This window comes from Hippoglossus hippoglossus, chromosome 3 (assembly GCF_009819705.1).
Source record: "Hippoglossus hippoglossus isolate fHipHip1 chromosome 3, fHipHip1.pri, whole genome shotgun sequence".
Classification (NCBI taxonomy): Eukaryota; Metazoa; Chordata; class Actinopteri; order Pleuronectiformes; family Pleuronectidae; genus Hippoglossus; species Hippoglossus hippoglossus.
In genome coordinates, this window is record NC_047153.1 from 14,563,923 (window position 1) to 14,589,857 (window position 25,935).

General features: G+C 39.8%; 1 protein-coding gene across 7 annotated transcripts; it reads right to left on the bottom strand.

The window, feature by feature from the left end:
• usp10 (ubiquitin specific peptidase 10) lies at window positions 1–25,935 on the bottom strand. Of its 7 annotated transcripts, XM_034576929.1 has the most exons (16): window positions 25,556–25,799; window positions 16,393–16,461; window positions 15,906–15,951; window positions 15,434–15,493; window positions 11,663–12,880; window positions 8,973–9,064; window positions 8,094–8,203; window positions 7,951–8,009; window positions 7,601–7,704; window positions 7,093–7,192; window positions 6,540–6,720; window positions 5,299–5,464; window positions 4,461–4,605; window positions 3,472–3,537; window positions 2,929–3,118; window positions 1–2,897 (listed from the first exon to the last, which is right to left on the bottom strand). In XM_034576929.1, exons 1-15 carry the CDS (start codon window positions 25,574–25,576, stop codon window positions 2,931–2,933), a joined length of 2,625 nt encoding a protein of 874 aa, XP_034432820.1. In that variant the 5' UTR covers window positions 25,577–25,799; the 3' UTR covers window positions 1–2,897; window positions 2,929–2,930. The 7 variants fall into 7 exon arrangements, with proteins under 7 accessions (XP_034432820.1, XP_034432811.1, XP_034432826.1 ...); XM_034576920.1 differs by having other exon boundaries at window positions 1–3,118; window positions 25,556–25,935; XM_034576935.1 differs by having other exon boundaries at window positions 1–3,118; window positions 6,540–6,717; window positions 25,556–25,916.

Sequence of the window (25,935 nt, forward strand, 5' to 3'; positions counted from 1 at the left end):
CACAATCCTTTATTTGAACAATAAACAAAATAGAATGCTGGAGGCTTAAAATTAAAGACAGAAGAGATTGTTTTTAGGTCAATATACCAACAATTTCCCAGCAGACAATATAGTGTTAGGAGCACATACTGAAAGGAGACATTTGTTGAAGCGTTTCACCAGCACATTTCCTGACCAGCCGCGAGAGAGGGGCTGGGATTTTAACTGTACAACAGAAAGCTCATGGTGTCCATTTCTAAATCTCAGCTTCCACACATTCTTTAAAAAAAAAAAAAAAAAAGGGGGGGGGAGAAAAGATGCAAATTAACAATTTTGCAATTTGTGCAGAAATGACCACAAAGCCAACAGCACAACTGAATTGTCATGTTAAGTTCTACGATGTATGGGCTGTCTAAGCAGCGTGCCGTTTCCTGTATGAAATGAACTGTGTTCTGTGACGACGGTGATATGGCAAAACGACGTCGGATGGAGAAGGCAAAAGAAACGTTTGAATGTGGAACGACGGAAGGCGTTCAGTTTTCCTTCGGTTTAGCTGGAAACAGGTATTTTTTTTTAAACCACAGAAAGTCAATATGCATCTCAATGTTACATCACACATGGTTAAAATCTGTGTAACTTTGAAATTCATTTTTCTTAAATTCATTTTAAAAGCAAAGATTGAACTTTTCAATCTATCAATTACCAAACAAGGGACATTTTAAATAAACTTAAATGCATGTGCTGCTCTTGAATACAGGAAAACGTTTGCACATTATACGCCGGGATCTGAAGCCTTTACATGTAGCATAACCACGTCCTCACCTGTGTGCCCTGATGGACAGATGTACGTGTGTGAAAGTGACGTCTGTAAACGTTGAGGAATTGTTTTTAGATAAGTCAAAGAACACAAGTGTAAATCATGAAGAAATATTGGAGCTGACATTTTTGCCAAGTGTTAATACTGAGATTGTGGCACTGGTGGTTAGAATGAAATGGGTCTACAACAAAAACTAATAAAAGAAAAATATGAAGAGAAAATGACAAAATGGAAATAAATATCAAGCAAAGAACTATCAATTTTATTCATTGTTGTGCTTTAGCCTGTGTAATTTCTTTTCAAACACCAATTCAAATGCAAGCATATTTTTCTGTAGGGAGCGAGAGCAAGGGGACATCCAATAAATGATCAATGACGAAAAAAATGAAAATATGACAACTTTTAGTAACTCAAACAAAATAAAAATCATTGTTATCAATGAAAGATCCTAAAATCATTATCTTCAACAAAAGCAAACACTATTTCCTTTTGTGCGCATGTCCGGGGGGGGGGGGGGTCTTTATGCAGAGCGCGGCACAGGTGTAGTCCCGTTTCCCCTCATCGCTCAGTTTCCCTCAACTGGGAGGAAACGCTGAGCCACAAAAGAGTCAAATACAGGAGGTGTGGGGTACATTCCCCGAACTCGTCAAAGAGGCTAGATTTGCTGTTGCTGCCTGATTTTGATTCTGATTTCTCGTACACTAAGTGGAATAAAAATAAAAAAAAGAAAGAAAATATCACACGTTGAACCGAAGGCAGCCCCCCACTTTCTGCTGAGTTGGGGATCAGAGGGGAGATGTGGCTCAGAACTACACTGATAAGCCACCTTTACACAGGTGGAACCTTTAGACGAGACAAAAGAAAAAACGAGTGGATAAAGAAAGAAATGTACAAAGTAAACAAGGGCGGGTTTTGCAGTGGAATCTGTCTTGATTGCTTGCCATCTCTCCAGTGCAGGAACTGATTCTAAAAACTAGTGCAGTCGTTTAGGACCCAAACAAGTTTTCAGTCAGCTAGATTTTATATATATTTTTTTTTTTTCAACATTTTAGTCTAAATATTTGCAAAATATGCATTTGCCTGTCATATCATAATCATCAATCAGTTTATACTTTGTGCACAGAAGCTTATTTGTTATTAAATTCTAAAGCGCATTAATATTTTTTTTTTAGGTAAGTCTTTCTAAACCTAAACCCAGATACCATAACAAGGGTCTCTCAAACAAGGAAGCTTTTCATCACACATTTTGTGTACCACTCGTCTTTTTCTTTCCTGTTTCTGATGGCTCGAGTACCTGGATTTAAAAGCATCGTAAAAGTGAGGAAATGGAGGACTTGTTGGTGTTGGTGGCAGCGAAGACGACAATCTGGCCTTGGAAAGAGACGCGTGATAATGCTGGTGCCGGGCCTTTTCAATGCATGAGGGCAAAATTCAAACAGGCAAATTCTTTAGGCCAACAGTTCTCCTTTACTAAAAGGCAAACACTGATGTTTCTAGGTCATTTCCTTAAAAAAAAAAAAAAGAAAAAGGTATTTCAAACAAGAGAAATTACCCCAGCAGTCCACTTGGTAGATAGTTCTTCCTGTGTGAGTGAGTCCACTGTTTGCCATCTGAGCCAGGCTGTGGGCTCAGTCAGGTGAGTCTCGGCTCATCACCTGTGACCTCAGCCCCGCCTGTCTATTCAACAGTCCTTCGTTGCTGCTTTAGAAGTAAAACAAAAAAGGAAAAGAAAAAAAAAAAAGAAGAAAAAACAGCAGTGGTGCACAGAGAAGAGAGAGCAGTCACAGGGAAATCTTTGTGAATGCAGCTTGTTTCTCTTCTTCCGAAAAGAAAAAGGAGACGAGGAAAAGGGTGTTGGAAAAGCTGGTTCTCAGGAAAGCAGGGAACAGGAGGGAAGAGGAGGAAAATCTTGCAAGAGAACAAGTTGGGCAGTGTTCCTGTTCATCGGTTTGGTGTGCGTGTCCATGTGTAGATGTACTGTACTGTCAACGAGTGCATTTTGAGCTTGTATGCATGTGTGTGTGTGTGTGTGTTTGTCAATACATTGGGGTATTCTTGCGTGTGTGTGTGTGTGTGTGTGTGTGTGTGTGTGTGTGTGTGTGTGTGTGTGTGTGGGGGGTATGTGTGTGCATGTCTACAGCAGGTCGACGCGGCGGTAGTACAGCAGGTAGGCGGTGCGCTCAGAAGTCTGCTTCACCACCTGGTACTGGCTGATGACCTTCACCGCCTGGTCGTCAATGCGCAGCCAGCCGTTAAGACCAATGTGGAAGACATCCGTGGTGTAATGACCGCCTGTCGCACTGTTCCCATGGTGATAGACAACTGGATGAGTAGAGAGAGAGAGGAGGAGATTAATGTGGAATGTTTTACAGTACTTTAGTTATTACTCATGCATTACTTTAAATTTGTTTCCTGACGTTTTGCATCTAATGTAAATGTACTAAAATAACAGACACTAAAACTTAAATTGAACCAGACTTATTCCAAAATCCCTTTGTTATGATCTCAAAGTATTTCCTGGTGTCAAATGAAAGAATGTGCTCAGATTTAAGACAGATGGATACAGACATTCTTACTGTAAACTTCTGAGCACCATTATCTTTTTGGATCAAGGAGTAGATGCGGAAAATTTTGCAACAAGACTTAAAAACATTAATAGCAAAACACAAGCACACCTGCAAAGAGCCGGTAAGTTCTTTGGCCTTTCACAACTTTGCTCCGGACTCCAGAGGACAAGAGATCTGAAAAGGAAAAACACATTTATAAGACCAAGAACATCTAATCCATGTATTAAATTATAATTAAATACAGAATTGGTTGCATCATGTTTTTTGCTGCAAAACAAGTCAGTCTTCAGTGAATTCTGCCTTCATACTGATGCAGGGTACAACCACAGATGTCCCAATCTGTCCCAATCATCAGTAGGACATTGTTCCGAGTTTGTAGAATTGTTAAAAAGCTTTTATCAAATGAGAAAGTACCAAGACATTTAAATGGTACATGTTGAATAACTGCAGCCACAGCTTAATTCTGATGCTATTCTTCTGTTTTCTCAAATGTTGCAATGCAATAATGTGAAATTAATTTAAGGCTGCCATATATAACATATGTCTGATGGAAAAAGTCTGTTTTTGCAAAAAATGGTGGAAAACAAATTAGGACATGCTTCACCACCGAATCGTAATCCTAAATCATTCTGAATCTCGAGCCTCCACAGATGTCTACAGCTACTCTACAGTAGTTGTACCTGGTAACCTGATTTTTCATTATTATATGTATTTATTTTTTGTTTGATGCTGCAAACCAATTTCCACATTGGGATGAATAAAGTATCTATCTAATCCGCAAGATGATTTTGCCACCAGATTCAATCAGGCAGTTCACTCCCCTTTAGAATGACTCGCCAGTCTTCTTAAATATCGAAGAGTCTTCTTCTGGGGAGCCATCATGTGCTGACTGTGACCTTTTCATGTGCAAACTCATTGATTTAGATATTTACAGGTAAACTTAAGAAGCCTCTCGATGCATGTTTTAAAACGTTTTCAAGGCTACAGTCCTGATGATTGGAAACAATACTACTTGTGTCTTAAATGCAATAGTGTTATCATGATTTATGGACAATATATAAATAAAGGGGGCTTTCATTCAGATTATGGGTCCGTACCTTTGCTGATTTCCAGGTCAACGGGGTAATCAATGTTCTTGATGAGTTTCTGGCAGCCTCCAGTCTTTTCAAAAACGAATCTTTTCAGATGGAGAACCAGCACAGGGGGCAGTTCTTCCAGGGTCACCCTTCGGCTGATCTCAATCTGAAAATGAGGACAGAGAGATAGACACGTTTATTTGAAACTCTAGACTTTGACAAAAGCCTAATAAAGTTCTACTCAACAACACAGAAAAGACCAAAACAAGTAAAGAACAGGAGGTAACATTGTGTTAGTATTACAAGAGCAGCTTGCTGAACCTTCCAAAGAAGAGACACGCGAATCACTATGTTCTCTGGCTTTTTATGAGGACAAAGGACAAGTGTCAGGCTCCGGACCAAACTTAAGTGTTTCTAAATATGATGAAGATGAGAATACAATACAATAATGTCACCAAAACACACACTTCAAAGATGTCCATTACACAGCTGTAGAGCAGATGTTGCATGCACCAGTTGGTTCCAGCTTCATGTTCACTGTCTGTACGGTTTCCAGTCATGTATTTTCCACAGTGGTTAAACCTTGTGCTCTCAGACCAAACGCAACATTTAACAAAAGTGAAGGTAATTAAATTAATACGAGGGGCCAACATTACTCCTCATTTGTATCTTAAACTGTCAGAACACAGGCCAAGCAACAAAACATTTCGACTAAAATAAAACATCACAAAGACCTTTGAGCGCTCCAAACTTTCCGGCAATAAATAAAGTAAAAAACAACAAGAACACAAAAATAGCCAATATATTTTTACAAAATGTTACAAAATGTATTAATAAGTAGTTTTATCTTTTTGTTTACCTCCTGCTTGGTTTTAGTAGTGTAGCCCTGGACCGACTCCCTTGCCACCAAGGTTTCTAGAGCCTCCTGGACAGTGCGGATCTTCTCTGACTGGATGTCCAGCTGCAGGGTAAAGAAAGGCTGCAGAGTGGCCGACTCTTTAGAGTTCTGTTGATAGACCACAGATCTGACAAAGAAACAAAATGCACAGTTAGAAATCCTGAGGAAATACAAGTTAGACATCTAGGAACTGTAGGGCCATCTACAACTGAGGCAGGTTCATGTTTAAACATTTCAATATCAGTGTCAATGCGATAAATTCCAAAAAATTATATTTTTACAATTTTCTTTGCTGCCAGTATGTGATCCAAACAGTTACTGGTGAATTCATATTAAAACTGAAAGACATTTTCAGGAAAAAACTATAAGAAATAACTTTCAAATTATTGCACTGATTCCTTGAGACAAAGCAATTACTCTGACGAGTGCCCAAAGAAGTCCACAGGTTAAAGCCAAACTCAGTGGGTGTACAGACTACCCTCTGTAAACACACACTCCTGTATTCCATTCTCTCGGGTCACAACCGTTTCTAAAAAAACAATTCTTTAAGACACTGTGCAACCAGTGTAGAGTAGGACTGTGCCAAGCCAAAACCACAGAGCATATTATTTAAGCAAGCTACACCCGCACAGGTTCTTAACTTTCCAATTTGTCTGAAAGCTAAGACCTTTGTTTGTGGATGGGTGCCCCATGTCTTGCTGTCCAGACTTCTGACCACAACAGACCCACAGTGGCTGTTATTTTGCAGGACTGGTATTTGGTGGACAAAGTGGGACATGGTGGCTGGTGGCAGACTGATCCTCGATGACCAAGAACAGGGGTCAAAAACTTATAGTCAGAAACCTTATTGAACCAGCAATGTCCCTTTGAGATGAGAACATCTCTTTTTCCAAGGGAGACATGGCAAAGACAGCAGAACACATAAAAACTCAAAGTTAGACAGAAAAACAAAAAGAACACAAAGAAAAGAAATCCAGACACGAAGATCCCATATTTAAGCTCTGTAACAAGGCATGTTAAAAACAATGACTGTATCCCATGCCAGGGGTGCAAGAAAACAAAAGAGCCATGATTCTTTCATGATTCTTTCCCCTAAATACAGTGGTGACCAAAAGTCTAAATCCACTTTAACCATAGATTTTATTAACTTAACATTGAAAAGTGTTTGTGAAACACATGTTTGCAACAACCTGTCAATGTACCTGATGTGACCACCGAAGATATCAGTGATGGGTGTGCGGACAAAGTCAGCTTGGCGAGTGATGGACGTCTTGTTTCTGGGACCAACTTGCTCCCACTCATCCTCGCTTCCTTCTTCCTCCTTTTCAGCAACATCTTCCTCCACAGCTGCCTGCGACTCAGGCCCGTTGGGTGTTGAAGCTTCTGTTGCGAAAAAAACCCCATTAAAGATTAATCACATCAAATGACCTAGGTATTGAAAACTGGCTTGAAGTAAGTAAAAACTTTGATTTCAGTTTAAAACTCACAAGAAAAGAAAAAAGGCAACTGTGAATTAAGTGGGTAATGATACAAGTTTCATTTTAAACTGGTGAACAAATATTTACAGGAATAATCTGCATCATTGTCTATCATATCCATAAAGTTCCTGTTTACTGTTACCGACACAGATGTGGAATTAATCTCTAACATATGGAGATCAATCCTATGAATAGTTTCCATTCAGTTAAATAAGTTTAATGGCCTTATCTCAGTTGTGATACAGTTTTGAAACAAAAGAGGTAAAAAACTGCTTACTCTCTTCCTGAGGCGATATTAGCTTTTTCAATGCCAGCATCTCCTCGTGTAATCCGTTGAGAGTGAAGCCAAGATACTCCTCTGCATCTTCTTGTCGGCCCTGAGAGCAGCGCATTAGGACATCAGTACCAATTAAAAACACGTGTGTGCACATATGAATGTCAATGAGGTAAACAGACAGGGAAGAATGTTTTACAAGTGAGAGAAAATGAGATTAAGTCTCATTAGGTATAAAAATGCCAACGTCTCATTCTGAGGATTTAAGTAATTTCATTCATTAAACATGCCGAGTTAGAATTGACTCAGCATGTACAACCGAAACTTCCTTTTTTTTGCCTTTCAGGTGAGTTGTAAATATCTGAGACGGAAACAACAAGAACATTTTCTTCGAGTACTGTCTGTTCCAGAGGAAGTGGCCATGAGCAAAACCATTAAAAAAAAAAAAATCGTAAATCACTGCTTCGAAGTGAATGAGTAATACATGAAATCCAGAGGCAGCATTAGTTACCTTCTCAGAGAGACTGGACTTGATGAGTGTGAGGAGTCTGTAAATGTAAGTGGGCTCAAACGCTGCACCAGGCCGGACGTCTTTCATGATCTTATCACCAACGGCTGAGGACACAAGTTTCACAACATGAAATTAAGACAGGAAATGTCTGTGTCCTTTTTAAACATCTTTTGTATCATCTTTGACAAAAAACTAAATGGCAACAATTACAGGGCAGAACATTGCAATTTAGGCAAAAATGGGAAGAGGATGCAGAAAAAATGCTATTGAATCAGTTCATAATCAATTTGTTTTTAAATGTATGTCCGTATCTTCCAGGAAATGTTTTTTAAAAATCTGACCCGTCTTACCTTGCTGTTTGGCTTTAGATGGCACAGGCATGTTGTTGAACTCATTCACCAGCCTTACACTGTCAGAGACAAAGAAACAATGATGACTTCTAAGTAAAAATCACTTAAACAATTTGAGATCAGCTTGCAGAGACGGCACTTACAAGTTGTCCATCATGGGAGTGGAGGTACAGGGTCTCTGCGTTTCAGTGTGCAGAGGAATAGACTTCATCAGGTGATACATGGGGGGACATGCTATCAGGGCCTGTAGGGTCTGAGTGTTGAGAGTCAGGGAGAAAAACAGTGCAGGAAAAGCAGTACAACACACTTTCTATCTTTCTTATCTGGTACAAATAGATTGATATGCTCCGCTATGTTGAAACTTCTCACAAAAAAGTTTTGAAGTTGGTTATTTTAATTAGTTTTATCTTCTCAAAGTACAGAAGAGAAATCTCACTTCAGTTTTCATTCGGACTGTAACTAATGATTATTTTCATTATCGTGTTATCTGCAGATTATTTTCTTGATTGATCCGTTTGTCAATTAAATATCAGAAAATAGGACTCAATATTTTCTGCAGTCCAAGGGGCTGTCTGATTTACTGCGATATAAAACAGAAGGATCAAATCATTTAAAAAATCAAAACATCTGCAGATTCCACCTTTTTAACTTTAAAAAATGACTGAAATATTTATTCGACCATCAAAATAGTTGACAGTCTATTTCAGCTTTAATTTCCATTAAACGCCACCAAAAACGATTAGTAACTCATAACATGTTTTGAGCTTTCCTTGAAAGAAAAATGAAATTCTAGGACTTTTCCTGGCAGAGTTGAAACTCACTTCTCATCAAGTGTCCGCCAAAGAAAAACAACTGCATTTCAAAATAGCACAGTATTTTTAAAACACGTGTCTGGGACCTGACTTCACCTAACTTAACACGTTAAGAGCAATTCATGCAGCCAACAGTGAACCAGAGAAAAGAGTAGACACAGGTCAGAGGGATTCAAAGAAGTGGGTAGACAAGTCGGAGTGAAAGGATACAGCATTGATATAGCACCAGTTGCCCTTGTTGATCAGTCCTCTCGGCTGCAAAGACACTGGTTTATGTATCAACTTCACATTCTCAATAAGTTCTGGGGATTCAAAACAAACAAAATGGTCTTTAACACGCAGCCCAGTACAACTTCAAACAATGTAAAGCCATGTCAGTACAACGTTTTGAATGAGATAAAGTGGTAAATATTACAATACAGATTTCCGTTACGCAATCATGAATAAATTTCATTTTGAACAAAGACAAGTGTTTCTCCTTCAATCCCTGCCTCTTGTTAAACAAGACAAGAGACAATCTGAGAAAGAGGGAGAAGTTGCTGTACCACGCCTAGGAAGGGAGACTGTCATTAAAAACACAGCTCCCATGGTAACGTGGATATTTATACAATCGCTATTTAAGACAGGAAACAGTAAACATTAATGCTTTAACTACAAGTACAATTACATATACATTAGTCAATACAAACAGATCAGCACATTCAATCGTTCCCCCAGTACTTACACAGAACCTAAAACTATTGCTTTACAAAAAGACGAAGCATTATCAGAACAGGCCAATCAGTGGTGGGTGATTACTAAACACACTTTATGCTGGAACAACCAGTTTTAATGGATGTAGCTTTATTTATTCAGACCCACCTTTCTGGCCAGTTATTTACTGTTTGTTTCACTTAACATTTCCCGGTGTATCAGTTAAAAGAGAAAGAATAAAGAAATATTGAGTATTTAAAGTACGAACTACTAGTGGGCAATACTGAATGAAAGATTTCTCTTTTAGGACAAAGATGTGACATACAGAGACTACAGACTGTACTGAATGATGCATGTTGAATCACAGAGAACTGTGGGATCTGAAAGAGGCTCTTTGCAAACGATCATTTACTTTGTAATTTTAGACCTGTTCAGTACATGACTATATATCTGCTTGTGGTCTCCATTTGTAACTTTATACACCCGTGACCATTTCTAACCATTTAAGGCACTTGTGCAATGCAAGGCTTTAATGAACAAGAATGCTTTTTACATTTCAATCAATTCATTCAGTTAAAGACTTCATCATCAGCTGGTTTGTAGCTGCGTGTGAACAGGTCTCTTTTTGCCTGCCTGCAATATATAGTGCTGATTAAGATGTATAGTGTTGTGCTGCAAAATGCTCCCCCATAGAAAATAGTAAGTCTGTAGGATCAGTATGACCCACTTGTTCTTTTCAACGGTGCTGGTGGTTTTAAGAGAAACACCGGGACTGATGCCTTTCAAGATAAATAAATTTCTGCGTATAAAAATACAGCCATGAGCTTTTTGGGATTCATAAGTATGCATAAGGAAAATTTTCCTCTTAATGGAAGGAACATAAAAATGAACAATGCGGATCTCTAGTTACGCCTGATAAGTGCTGGGTAGTTGAAAATGAGCAGATTTGACTGAAAAGTTTTGCATTCAAAGTGGAACTCGAACCAAAGTGTTTGAGTAGGCAGAAACCATTGAGGTCTCTGGTAAGTTCCCAACAACTCAAGCATGTTCATGCATGCAGCATTATCAGGTTTATCTAAATAAAGAAATCTAAAACACTGCACACACTTCTTTAAAGAGACAGAAGAAAAAGCAGTTCACAATGAGTTGGGGCAGCAAAATACTTTGCATCTTGTATCTATTAAATAATGATCCTCAACGTGATCTCAAATCAGACTTAACTGTGCTTGTAACTGATCCCTTTACATATGAGGCCAATCCACAATGGTTTGGCCTCAGTTTATTTTCTAACCCAACGTAATCAATGAGATGTTTCAAGAAATAATTTTTCCCTCTTTTGCCTGACAGTGATAGTTTCACTTAAGAAAACATTGAAACTGTCTTTATCAGCAAATATATTGGTCTGTTTTGTTTGATTCAGGTTATCATATCCCTAAGAACCAATAACAGGGTATGTGCAACGTATTATTTCACCCTTTAAACATCTGAATGCCTAATTCTATTTACTTTGCAGCTGTGAAGGGAAAGTGCGACTATCCGTGGAAGTAAATATTTTATGGGAATCTAAGCAGGAGCTTGAATTATGGCACTTGTACCTTCTTAACCATATCTTGAAATATAAATTATATATTTGCACATAACATATTGTAAGTCTCTTTAAATATCACACAGGGACAAGTGTACGTTCTCAAAGATCCCTCTAACAAGATAATAAGAGTCCAGAAACCACCCACCTGTCCTCCAAACGTATTCTCTGACTACTTATACTGGTGTTGGGTTGTGAGATAAAATGAATTACACAACTGTGCCTAATGACTTACTATCCAACAGCTATTCTGGATGTAATATCACCATCTAGTGTTCGTTTTTTTGAATTTCTTGAACATATAACATCATGTCTATATTATATTCTATGTGTAATAAGGTGTTATCGAGCAATTTAAGCTTCTTAATTCAATTAAATACAGGATATAAGGTAATCAGTAGCAGAATAGGAAGTTTGGCAACTTACCACTTGAAACATCAAATGTTTAAAAACTTATACTCAAGAAAACAAGGATTAGGAACAGAGCAGTTGACTCAATACTGCCACCAAGTGGACTAGAAGGGAATTTAGCAGCAATGCACATCTCTCCTTTAAGCTAAAACATGAAAACTTTGTGATGGTATGTTTCTAAACATATAAAATTAACATCTACATTTAATACCTGCAAGTTTAGGGGCCATGGGATCCTCTGATACATGGACCGGGCCATCTTTGATGTCCCCAACTTTCTCGGGCTCCTCTGGCGTAGCAAGGGTGGGAGACACAACTTCCACAACATTCTTTACCTCCACAAAGGCCTGAGGGCCACCAGGCAGAGGCTTAGAGTTGTGGAAGAGGCTAGCCCAGGACTTGGGGAGGTTGGCAGTGGGTGCAGCTGGAATCACAGGCGACTGGGCCTGGTCTGTCACTACCGGCTGTGCAGCAGAGTCTGGGGAGATCTGCAGAGTCTGCTCCACACTCTCAGAGTCTTCTTTATGTCCATCTGCAGTGATGGGAGTTTCACTTTCCGCTAGCCCATTGGCCACCCCACTATCTGCTACCTCGCTTTCCTCCAGTTCAGTAGTCGTAATGGAAGTGGCGACAGAGGGGGTGGCCACAGCAGTTGAAGCAGGAAGAGGTGATTTGGAGCAGGGGCTGTGTGGAGTATCTGAAAGTTCAGGGCTCTGTGGAGCCAAATGATCTGGCTGCTGATCTGCAGTCCTCGGTCCTTCTGTCATCCCTCTGCTTTGAGAGGAGGATGAACAGGAGGAAGTTGCATTGTTGCCATCTGATAAAGAGGCAGCTCCACTTGTTAAGTCCAAAGAAGAGTCATCAGGGCTATCACAAGTCCTCTGATTGGCAGTGGATGAGGGGGAAAACTTGGCTGCAGCCACAGCAGCTGTTGTTGCCGTGGAGACAGGTCCAGGGGTGGAAAGTTCAGCCCCCAACAATGCCTTACCGTCCTCATCCTCAGCACTGTGGTGTGGGCCACCGAGTGCATGTCCGTTTACCAGTGCTGTCATAGGCGTCCCATCTACTGTATTGCTGCTGTGGCCAGTTGATGGGTCCAGGTAGTTGTAGTACCCCGGCGGTCGCTTTTTCTTTTTCTTCTTCTCTCGCTGTCCCAGGCTGCCAGGGTCCATGTCCTGGCAGGCCTGATTGTCCATGGCCGAGACCTCAGAGTCAGGGCCATCCAACGAGTTGAAGTCAGTTTCATCTGGGAGGTCTGCTTCCGGAGAAGCTGTCTGTTGGGCTTTCTGGGCCGACTGGCAGCCCAGGATGAACTCTGGAGCCTGGGGATTGAGGGTGCTCGAAACCTTGAATAAAGGATCGTTCACCCCAATAGGCTTGGAATCCATCACCTCATCAACGCCAAACTCAATGCGCTGATAGTCTTCTGCTGCAGATGACATTTCAAAATTAGAATCAAAGATTTGCCTCTAAATACAGCACATAAATCATACTTCAATCAATAACACTGTTCGTAACTGACGGCTGGAGAGTTTGGATTGAATTGTTATTTCTGAACAAATAATCCATCACTCAATAAGAATCTTAGGAGCTTGCAGTCATACCAGTAAAAACAAAAGTGGGGTGATTCAACAATAGTATTTCCAATTCAGCACAGGGTCGAGGTAGTTAAGAATAGAAATATTATGACTTGCTTTTAGAATGATATTTTTATTTGCCTAACAAGTAGCAGCTATTAAATGACCAGACTTGAACTGGACCTGGACTTTGGTTTTGTATCTGCTCTGATTTTATCAACATTTTGTGAAACAATGTTAATGTGATGTAATACCAGAGGAGAATCGTAATAAAATGATAATATGGTGAATTCCGTTTCTGTTATTAACAGCACATTTGATTTATCTTTACCTCTAAAATCTAACCTAAAAAACAATGCAAAATTAACCTGTGCACAATGAGTGGAATTTTATTCTTTCTTAATTATTGATAGTTGTATTTTGCCATGAAATAAATTTAGACTGAAAATAATTAATTTCTAGTCATCTTAAATATCTTAATTTTAGAGGAAGGATGCTCCAATTGATCAGCCACTGATCGGTATCTGCCGATATTCCCTCTTATTAATTTGATTGTCGATCTCTATAAACGCAGATCAGGAAGCAAACTCTCAACAGAGGTGAGAAGGAATTGAGATTGCTCACTCGTCATTTTTCTGTAAATAAATTTGTATTCTCAGGTAGACTACTTTTTAGTTTTTCCCCAGAGCTGATCTTGCTTCTCTTCTCATCTTTGTTGAGAGTTGCACATGCGCAGTATCGATTAAATACGACAGTGGCTGCTGCATCGTGGGCTTCGCCGGTCGGACAGTTTTTCAGGTGTTTGTGTCCTTTAAAATCGTGTACTTTTGGAGTTGTTGAGAGAAGAGAAACTTGATCAACTTTGTGAAACATGTTCTACGACTAATTCTTTATTATTTGAGCGTTCTTGGAAATTCAGCAAATGTTATACATTAAGTTATTATCTTTTTTCTTTGTTTAAAAAAACATTTGCGTGAGTTTGTCCCAGTGTTTTGGCTAAGTAGTGTTGCAGCAGTCTTTGTTTAAACACATTGTATCTTTGCAAACTGGGTGATGTACGTGTTTATTTGCATATAGAGCGGGAGAATCTATCAAGAGTGGTCTGTCTGATCGGGTTGTTAACCGCCTCTACTGCAGTCCGCTGAGTGCGACTCCCGAGTGAGAGCCTGTCACAGCCCGGCAGGACAGACAACTGACTGCGGTGCGAACAGGACTCACATTTTCTTTTCTCTGGTATTAATGCCTTTCTCTGTCATCTATCTGGGATGTGAAAACATCAGATTTCCACACAGTCAGAGAAAGTGTGTGTCCTGCTCATACAGTTCAGCAAATAGAATCCAAGAGAGTTTCACTCCTGCAGGTGAAACATGTGACACTGACACAAGTTTAATGTGGCACTGAATTGAAAAAAACTATAAAACACTAACAACGTGAAAGTGATAATGGACATTTACTGACAAATGTAGGAATTCTGAGTAGGATTCAGTCCTGTAGTGTTTATTTGCATATAGAGTGGGAAGAGAAATCAGATCATAACTGGTCTCTTCAATCACCCAAGACGCAGGTTAATGAGACGCAAACAGGGCCATAGACCCTGTGATCGGTATTGGCTGACACTACTTTTAACGATCAGTGCTCATCCACCCAAAAAAACCTGATTGGAACACCCTTATTTTAGAGGCATGCTAAAAGGGACTGTCTAAATATTCTTCATTCAGTGATGTAGATAAATCTGTATAATTTCTTAAAAACCTTGTTTCAGCTACGCACAAAAACAAATATTACAAATCAAATTTAATTCATTCGTTACTGTTTGTTGTGTAGCAGCTTAAATAGAAATTACTGTGCAGTGAGAGATGCAAAGTGAAAAGGTGAAAATCATGAAACATTAGTAAGAGCAAATCAGAAAAATCAACCATGTCTTTCATTATGACACAGGTCACCAAACTGTAAACCCTGATGTTCAGCAGGAGTTAAGAAGGTATGAAAACAGCAGTTACTTCCTCTACTGTGATTAGAAGATCTTCTGTTAGTGTTATTGGAATCACACTTCATGACTGTAAAATGCATTTGCAGTAAAATCATTACAATTTAAGGATAAATACACACATGTTAGCAATCACATAAAACCTTCACTGTACCTAGCAATTTGATTGTTAAATGATATTGAAATTCAGATTTTAATTCAACCCTTCAGTGGTGAAAATGCATTGTATGCAAGAGAAGATAAGATACGTAACAGTATCTTGAGCATGCAAAGCTCTACAGATTTTACCAACAGGCAAGAGAAAGAATACAGGCGCAAGGTTTAGAAAAGCCACCAGTTTTTGAAACCTGGATTTTGAGTTTTACAGCAAACGTACAAAAGCTAGTCAAACCACAGGGTGTCGGACTCCTCAACTCACCGCAAACCTGCAGTCCCATAGACTCCATAATATAAGGTACAGCAGGAGTGCAGTAACTTCCTAAATAATCAATACAAATCAAGGTAAGGCAAATATCATGTGCAAACGAGAACCATTTCAAAGAGAGGTGCCTGCTATTACATTTTTCATATGGTGGCTCAAAATCTAAAGAATAAAAATGGTGCAGAAACGTATTTTTTTTTATCTTTAAAGTTATTACTCAAGATCTACCAAGATCTGTAATATGTTATACAACTGTATCTATAAATATATGGAAATATAAATCAAATGAAAAGCATTGCTCTGCCAGGTAATCAGGGCAGATCAGCCTGGGCTTCAAGCTTACAGTTTAAAGACCTACAGTGATATAAACTACGAGCATGGTAGCTCCTGACAGCCGGCAGGGAATTTTGATGAATAGAAATATAAAAACGCATTATCTACTAATGTAGTGTAAATGGAGTGTACATACCAGAAGTCTGACTGACGCACTGGATTTTGTCATTGAACGGAGGAAGCTGAGGAGAAAAAGAATTACAAATTAGAAGAAAAAAAACCCCCCACACATTTAGAAATTCAACCAGTATAAGAATTACCAGAACTTTTTATAGAAAAATATATAAATAAAATCACCCTCATTTGAATAATATTTGAGGGCATAAGCAGAATATAATTGTTTTATCTATCTGATTTCTGCGAGATTTATTGGATCCCTCAGTCTGAAGGTTTCAAACATCGTTTACAGGTAGTCCTTGTGGTGGACCGGACGACTCAACTCTAAACTTAAAAATGTCACACTGCCCATCTGAATTATGAGTGGCATCAGTGCGTGACAAAGACCCAACAATAATACAAATGGGCTATTTCACTATTTTTAACAGCAGGGTGCAACATAACTTTTTGGGTACAAGTTATTATAATGGTCTATTAAAGCAAATGACTAGGCTCCATTTTCTTACCTCAACATAACATCGTGGTGTCACAAAAAACTGATTGATCTCGTCAGGGCTGAACTCCCCGAAGATGTACTGTGGGAAGAAATCAATGCAACAGTTAGTAATCAAAATCTGGCCATGATGCAAAATTCGAAAGTAATCCTAAATTACCCAAAGTCACAAATATAAAAGAACATATTAAGCAAAATTCATATGTAAGTCACGCACCCAGTTCAGACCTGGCATTGAACACACCACAGTATTGATAACAGATTAAGATCCAATGGCTCTGACCGCATTCAGGAGGAGGTCTAGGAAACATTTCGTCCACAGTAAGTACATCTATTTGAATGGGTTCTTGGCCACATTGAAGCACCGCCAACTCAATTTCAATTCTCTGGCCTACTACAGTTTCCTTCAGAAGCAAAAGATGTTTACACTTAAACATACATATTTATTTGTGACCATCGCCACTATATTAACACTCACCAACACATACAGATTTTTGTCCTTTCAAATTAGTATAATCTTATTATTTCGAGCTGTGTTCAACACCGATTCAGTAACTGAGCCACCGCTCAGTCAAGACAGCCATGGTAGCATGTACAAAGGTAAAGCACAACATGAAACGATGAGTCATGCAGCGTTACACATGAACACAAACGGCTCAGATTTGATTCCTTGACCGTTTGCTTTTAAGTGAGTAGGGTTTTACAGGCGAACAAAACAAAACACAAACGTCATCTTCAAAACAAGCTAAAGCACGTGTTTGTATTGTTTTAACTCCACACACTTTTTTTGACGGAAGGAAAAAGTCAACAGAGCAGAGACATTTGACATTTTAAATTCTACATGGATCCAGACAGAACCTCTGCTAACTTCACCCTCCTTATGTCAGCTGGAAATGTGGATCAGTAAATAGTTAATAATTAAATGATGAATCAATCATTTAAGATAACAGCATTGGTGGCTGATTTTTTACACATTAAACACTAATACATTTCTCCAAGATGCATGATACAAAAATAAGAAAAAGGGAACCTACTGGATTGGTCTACAAGTTTCCATATTTTTGTCATTTAAAAGTTCAGAATTTTAATTTGGTGGGCTACTAGAAAATGTTAACAAGTTGTAATGTCTAAAATAAGTAGTATTTGTCTCACACCATACATTGCTCTGACTGGTCAGCTGGCTGCTTAGAGCCGGAAATTATACGCCCATTACCCAGAGTCATCCTGAGCAGGTTTAACACCCGCTGTAGAAATGGTAATTTCGGTCTCTATCTCTATTATACCATTCCAAGCCAAACTCGGTGAGCGGGAGTAGATTTTACTTGGTGATGTGGATGCTTTTAAGAAAAATAAATCAGGAATGCAAACAAGGTGTTTCAGGTCTTTCCAGAACACCGTTAGAGTTTGCTATTCCAAAGAAGGATCTGCTAAAATCAAGCAAGCCTCGTGGAAGAGTTCAAGGAATCTGGAAATGGTCACCAAGTCATTTCAAAGACTTTAAATATTAATCAGTCCACAGTTAGACAAAGAGTCCTAAGACAGTGCGGATGCTCAATGAAGTTATAAACCATTGCTGGTTACCATCTCTGATAATAAGTCCCCCATATGGAAATGCATGGAGCATGTTGTCCATATCAGGACTCAAAGGAAGCTGCTGCTCCCCCCCCCAAAAATAACAAACTCACTGCACACAATGCTACAAGAAAAATGTTTTTGTGAAGTGATAAAACCAAGGTTCAATTGTTTGGGATGATCATCTAGCCACAAGTATGGTGTCAAAAGGGAAATGCGGCCCACAACACAACTCCAACAGGGCAGCACAATAGAGGGAGCATCATGATTTGCAGCAGCTTTTACTCCTCTGGCGCTGAACAATATTATCAATGGGAAGATAAATTCCCCAGTTTAACACAGTATCTAAAAAAATAATGTCAGGGTGGCATCTCGCCAGCTGAACTGCAGAAGTTGGGTGTTGCAGCAGGACAATTATGCTAAACATGGAAGTAAATCTGCAGAGGTTCTGAGGAATGACCTCAAGACAGCGGTCATGGGAATATGTCGCAATTGAAGTTCTACAAAGAGGAATGGTGCAAAATTTCTCCTGATCTGCAGCTAATGGAAGCACTCGTTAGGTTACTTCTGCCAGAAAAGCGATTTTCAGAAGGGTCAGACTTTCTTCCCACTGATTTTTTTCAAAATTACACAACTAGCCATGAGAATGAGCAGTGAATTGAACTGACCTCACACCTCAGGAATCATGATTCATGAGGTATTGAGTGCAGTATTTTCAATTCAGCATTTTTACATCATAAAAGTGTTACAAGTCAAACTGAAATATTACTTAGCCGCAGCAGTGAGTGACTTCTAGTTCAACAACTGATTGGAAAGATACATAGATAGGATGAGCTCAAATGCTAATCATGAGCAAATCAACACTTGGAACCGACACTTTTAGTCGGTTCAAAGTCGCTGCTGCTGGTTACAACAACAAACGTTACGGTTCGTCATCAGCTGTCACTAAATAAACTTGGCTCCTGTTTGTGTGCTCACTGGGAAGTTCGTCAAATATTGTTTGTGAGACAAGAACCACCGAACTATAACATTAATGTACAACCACGAGTGAACCGATTCTTCAGTTCCAACTAATTTAGAGTTACACATCTTCTTTTGGGATGAAGTCATGTGGCTGTCAGTGTGGGCATTCACCTAAATGATATTTTCATAACACATCATTAATTCAAAGTTATAAAATGTATATTTTTGGACCATAATCTTGAGTATTTGGCTTAAGAAGATCTTAAAAATTTACTTATTTCAATGTGTCAATGTTTAATTAACATCCGAGTATCAGATAGGGCCAAGTATCAGCAGAAGTAGTAGTGTTAGTAAATGGACTCTGGTTTGCATCAGGACCTAAAAACTTGATCAGAACATCACTAATACAGTTTGAGGCAGAAGTGACCTACAGCCTGGATGGAATATTAACATGTGGCTAAAAATAAAACTAACCATTTGATTAAATTGTGGGCTCAGGCTCACCTCAGGCTTTTCCCCCACACTGCGCATTAGAATGTCGAGTTAAGTGCTCGTACCGATTGGGTGAACGGTCAATGTACCTAAGAGACGTCAATTACCACTCAGTTGTCTGTGTGTCAAACCCTAATTATCAGAGTGCCAACAAGCCAATAACCGGCCACTGACTGTATAATTAATAGCAGGTTAGGAAGAATTGCACAATGTGCTACACAAAATTTAATTAAACAAATGACTCAAATGCAATATCCCTCTACCCTGATTTCTCATTACTCCTAATATTTATGAAATAGATTGATTAATAACAAATAAACATTATATATCTTATTAATTGTGCAATTGTGCTACACCCCTGTCACATGACCTCTGGAGCTTCAAGGGAAACACCAAACTGTGTCCCCAAGTGTCCACATGAGCATGGAAAACAAAGCCACTGAGAAAAGGTGAAATGAACTCACTAGCCATGCCGTTAATCCTCTCAGTGCAATAAACAGAGGGACGTGAAAAGGGAGGGCACAGAGAAAAGAAAGTGCAACTCAAGCATATGTAACTCTTTGCAAACGAGGCCCCACGCGAGGGCCCACAGTGCTGAAATGGCACTACAAGCGACAAACAGCCAGCCATAATCCAATGGCCTCAGGACTGCTAATACAATCACAACAGAAAGAATGTCACTTTGCTTCTTTCTGCAGGCGTGCCACACGTACCACACTAAGCTTCCCTTGCTGTTTGTTTGGACTGAGGATTACAACAAATTAGCCATCTGTATGATTTCCACACAGTTAAGCGACGACACCACACACACAACAGGGATAGAGGAAGGGCCTAACATAACATAGCTTGGCTGCAGTAGTATTAGAAATTGGGTTGTAAAAGTATGTGATTTTGGAAGTGTGATGACAGTTTTAGAAAATATCAGTTTCAATGCATTACAAATAATATTCCTTACAGGAAAGAAAAAGGGTTTTTGGTTGAACATGTTAGTTTGCCTGGGCACAGCAGTGGTGGAAGTATTCACATCCTTTACTTAAGTAAAATGAGTAATACCAGACTGATAAAGTTACCACTACAAGTTAAGACCTGAATTTAAAGTATTAAGTCAAAAGCAGGATTTTACTGATGTAGTTGGTTGAGGTGGAGTACTTTTACATGTTTTTTTCCCATTGATGTTAATTTTCTCTATCATTTATTGGTTGTTTGGTCTGAAAATAGTGAGAGATGGCATCACAAATTCTCTATACACTATCAAAATAGTTGTCCATTTACTACACGTCGTCCCTGTGAGTGGGGAAAGTATATTTGTTTCTTTATAAGGTCAGATAAGGGTCAGTGTGCCTGTAAGTCAAAGGTAACCAACCAGAGATACAACTGAGATGTACCTGGATCAGTGATGTTGTAAATCATTTCGATAGCACATTTTAAGGTTGACGTTTAAATCTAATATGTGTTTGTTGGGGATTATGGTTTTAAGTGTAACACATTCTTTGATCTGCATGGAGGGATGGCATTTCTCCATGATGAAAGACTTTTAATTGTTTCCAACATCCGCAGCTACTCTGCACCGATGGTCCTTTGAGACATCTTAAGTAATACCATGCTGCTGATTTCAGTTTCTTTTTGGTGGATGGAGTTTATCAGTCTGGCTTCTCACTGTCATTGTATTTATGTGTGGAGAGAGTCTGACAGATAGTAAAAGAGACGAGCATGTGTCGCACAGGTGAGATTCTCCGTTTGTTTGCATTTTTTCAATACAGCAACAAGCAGATGGTATGATAATCTCATACTAAAGTATAACATAATTCCAGGATGCCACTGCAACCCCAATTCAGAAAACATACATCTTAATCCGCTTATCGACCATTTACTTAAATTTTAGTAACACAAATTTCAAGTAGAAACATATGGGCAGAATATGGAATCAGGTCATTTACAGGTAACCAAAGGAGGTGTACCAGAACACCTGATGAATAAAGCAATAACTTTTTTCTGTAGTCACAATATACAATTTTGGATAAACTCTTATTATATGAATACACAAATTAAAAAGGTCATAGCCGATGCATTTAGGTCGATGTGTTCCAACTCTTTTGCTCTGCACACAGGAAGCCAAAGCCTGTTCAAAGGTGATTGCTCAAACTAGAAACATACACCAGAAGGCTTCTAGCCCAAAAATCTTCTCCACACCTACAGATTCTGTATATTCAAATGCATATTCTGTTCGTAGAGACTTCACAATATATACCTGAGGGGTGTTTAAAAACATGATTAGTTAACCAGACAACTCTAAAAATGATTGTTCACTGGCAACAATCATTAAATCATTACCATAACTGGGGTTACAGCCAGCACTACTGTGCTCATTCCCTTAAATTGGCATGCAGCGTTATTAATGGAAAACTTGGCTGAACGTGATAATGCTTCAGCACCACTACAAATAAGGTCCGACCAGCTTTCAATGAATCCCTGGAGCATACCTGGGCCTGCATATTACAGTGATGAAGTAATAGGTTAACTCAGTGATTAATAAGCGTGACATATGGAGTATGACAATGGAAGAAAGGAATTATTGTCATGTATCTGCTTAAAGACAGGTGCTATCAAACGAAAATAACCCATTCAACTGTGGCAACACCATTTTTTGATGTCAGTGTTTCCCAAATTATAAATAGGCCACAAAACAACCATCTTAGTTATCAATTATTATGATTTAAAGTTATTCAAACTTGCCTTTTAGCCCATGAAGAAGGATGGTATTGGCATGTTCATTTTGCCCCCAACTTATATCAATGTTCAGAATAAAGATTAGTGCCATTATGTGCAAATTACAGACTCTGTAAAAACCCTTTATGCTTTTCCAGAGAGGTTACAAAGGAGGAGACAAAACCACCTTTAGAATGCTAAATTCAATAGTCCATGACAAAGATAGCAACTGTGGCAACTGTACAACACATGTTCCACCACTCTTCCAAAACAGTCATCTGTCTATCTGTGAAACATAGCAAGCCAACTGTGCATTGTTCTGTTGTAAGCGCAGAGTTGAGGTTTGTGACACTTTAAATTTATGGTGGCAGCAGACGCAGAGAGATGTCTAATCAACATGGAAGAATATAAAATAAAAGGTTTGTACTTTTAACTTTTTGATCAGATGCACTTCCTGAGGACGGCCACTCCAACAATGCACCATCTACATTCCTGGGACATTAGAACTATATGAATGGATATTCTACTTCCTGTATCACACTTAAACTGCAGAATAACCCCACAGCATGTAGACATGGGCACATGCCCCGATGCCGAAGCACCGGCGGCAACCATCCTGCAGCACCAGGTCGGTATGCTGGGCTGTAAAGGAAAAGAAAGGAGGAAAAAACAGTATCCTGAGGTTTTTAGAATGTTGGCATCGACTAAGTAACGAAGTATTGGTTCTCGTGACATCCCAAGTACTTGTGTTGTTGTATAGAAACGTTGGAAATTTGATCTGTAGGTGAGACCACAGAGGAGTAAAGTAATGCGTATTCATTTGTAGCTTTGCTTCTGGTGCATTTTCCTTCAGTAAGCATTTGGCCATGACTAAGCAGAAAACTTTGGGCAACTTGAACCAGTGTTGGATTTGTTTGTGCATATTAGGTTTTGTAGTATTCCCAAGAATGGTGGTGAGTATTACTATCTCACTCAGAATTATGCTTTGCAGGAAAAATAGCATAAAAAAATAAGGTGGATATCACAACAGCAGAGTTCATCATCACTTCAATGAACACAGATGATGTGGTTTACACTGAAACTTATGTTTGACTGCATTTTTTAATCACAGAAGAGTAGATCAGACAGTTATCAGTAAGCACGCTCTGCCATGGATGTTTCCGGCGTTCACCACATCACCAGACCGATGAGTCGAATTAGATGTACATGTACAATGCAATAAAGATGCGTCATTTGAGTGCAAAGTATGGTCCCTGTGTGATTTAAAGTCTTGGGATGAGCATATATAAAGGCATAAGGACATAATCTAATTCAAATGCCTGAAATAAACCAATGAGCATAAATGTGACTAGGGAAACTAAGTCTTTTTGTTTGCTTCGACAAATCTCCACGTCCATGGTGACATCTGCATCGACGGTGATAATCACAAATTACTGACTGTTTCATAACTGTTCAAACTAAACAACTGAATTGCAGTTTGTCTATATATTTCTAATTGCAACACAATAGGTTACTATAACTCAGATAGTATAATAATAACTATTTTAAGCATTTTTAAAAAAAGTAATTTGTCTGCCATCATCTGAAACAGTGGCCCAGCCTCGCTATATAGATGAAAAATAGACAATGTAAACAAACTTCTTTTAAAAAGGAAAGATCATGGATTAGCAGGATAGATTATTAACATATGTTGTCGAATTTTCCGGTTGTTGACAGAAGCTCAGTTTTATTTGCTGCTGCAGTCACATAACAGCATTTCCAGAATGACCAGTTTTGCTAAATTCTCTTAAATAAATGACATGCCCTCTGCTGCCGGTGTCTTGTTCTGCCTCGGATATTTTGGCTGCTCCACCTGTTTAACAGCTTATCATTCATTTGAGTGTGGTCGTCACATCGGCCTTAATGCTACAGTCATAAATGAAACTCCACTCGCTTATATATTGATAACTTCTGACAGAGTAAATCAATGTGACAGGAACACTTTCATTTAAATATTTGTTCAGACAATATTTTACACAGAGGGAGAGCTGTTAGGAGTTTTTGTTAGAAATGAAAAAACAGTTGCCAACAGGGACACTCAAACCCAACAAAACAGTTAATAGGGGTCGAAATGTGGTTGCCTGAGGACTAGGCTGAGGCAGAGTTGAAAGAGTTCCACTGTGGTGTGCAGTCCTTTCTGTCCCTTGTTACATTTGACAAAGTACAAAATCTATTGTCCACTTATTCGCTGCATATTTATACAGAACATGACAATAAACCAGCATCATGGTAGAAAATATTTCAACATAAAGTTGGAGCACGTGTTGTTCATTCATTTGTAAGAACAGGAAGTGTGAAAGCATGCACAGTTCAGTCTTTTGTCAGGTTTGTACAGTCGTTAGCCACGTTGGTTCAGAAACTGTCAGCCACGTTTGAAGCATGCATCTAAGGATGTTTTCATTTTTAATAATGTGGAGTTTTGTTTACGTTTCATTCGGTCAACTACCAGAAACCCCAGGCCTGGTGTGTCCCTGCATGCACAGCTCGACTTCAAAATGGGCCTTCCCACATGACAGCTAACTTCCTCCCATATAACACCGAGCTGGCTAAGTAACCGGCAGCTTCAGCCTCACAGATCCCGGGTATGTGACCGCCCAGCCGCGTGCAAGCTCCCCCGTGTTTCTGGTAGTTTCCATATTAAAGAAATCTTCGCTGTGAACCAAAGGCCTCCTGTCGCATTTCTGTTCAGCTAACCAGCTAGCGGGCTGACTGCAATGTGCAGCCACACCACCTGTGCAAAGCTGTTAGCTTGCTAGCGGCTGAAGGACCAGCAGGGAAACGTAGCATCCGAGACAACGGCTTAGAAACTGCAAATATTTAAACGCAAAACACTCCACAGACTCGCCAGTACGGCTCCTGAATGCCCAGATAACAAGTAATAAGCAGCTGTACGCGGCTGTGAAGATGTGCGCTGGTGGGAGGCCTGTCGCAGCACTGACTGAGCAGGTGGGCCATGCAATACACGCAGCAGTTTTGTGGGTCACTTTTCTCTGGGAAATTACACATGACACTTGTAGCATTTGGCACCGACGCGTCGCAGACTTCGACTAAATCGCAAGTTTCGTGTCTTTCAGCGAAACGTAGCAGTCAAGTCCCGAAAAACTGCAGCAGAAACCACCGCTGGCCCATTTGAATGGAAGGACCGAGGGCCTGTTAGCTACCATGCTGCTGCCGTTTCAATGAGGCTTAAGGGGGGCATTAGCAAGCACTTTTCGGTCCTTACGTGTTCAATGACACGAGGAGCGACACGTTTCATTTAACAGAGCGGCCCTGACAGATGTGCGACAATAATGTGGCGCGGATTTGTGTGTAAATGTTGAAGAAACCCGCGGCTGCGAGCAGCGCTGCACGGCGTGCGGCAGGGGTGGTGTGGCAGGCTAACGTTAGCCAGCTAGCTTAGCTACCTGGTTACTGTGAGAAGCCATGCTCCCGGTGAGGTTCCCTCTCCTCCGCTGACAAGACGAAAACTCCCCCGGGAAGGTGTCGTGGGTTTGCGGTGACAGTCACGAAACGTGTCCTACTTCGACGCCATTGTCATTTTTCCAACGGTGTCCTGCCAGTCGTGAGTTTCGCTCCGTGTACTGCATCAGCACTTCACGCCGCTCGCCTGGCCGTCACCGCCATTTCTGTCTGCCATCTTCCTCGCTTGCTAGCAGAGCCAGCGCGCGGTCGCTTGTAGCGGCAGCGTGAGCCCGACACGAGCCACAAACACTTCCGGTCAGGGTTCGCCCCCGGATTTCACAATAAAGGTGTCTATCCTCCCCCCAGAGAATTCCCCTCCTGT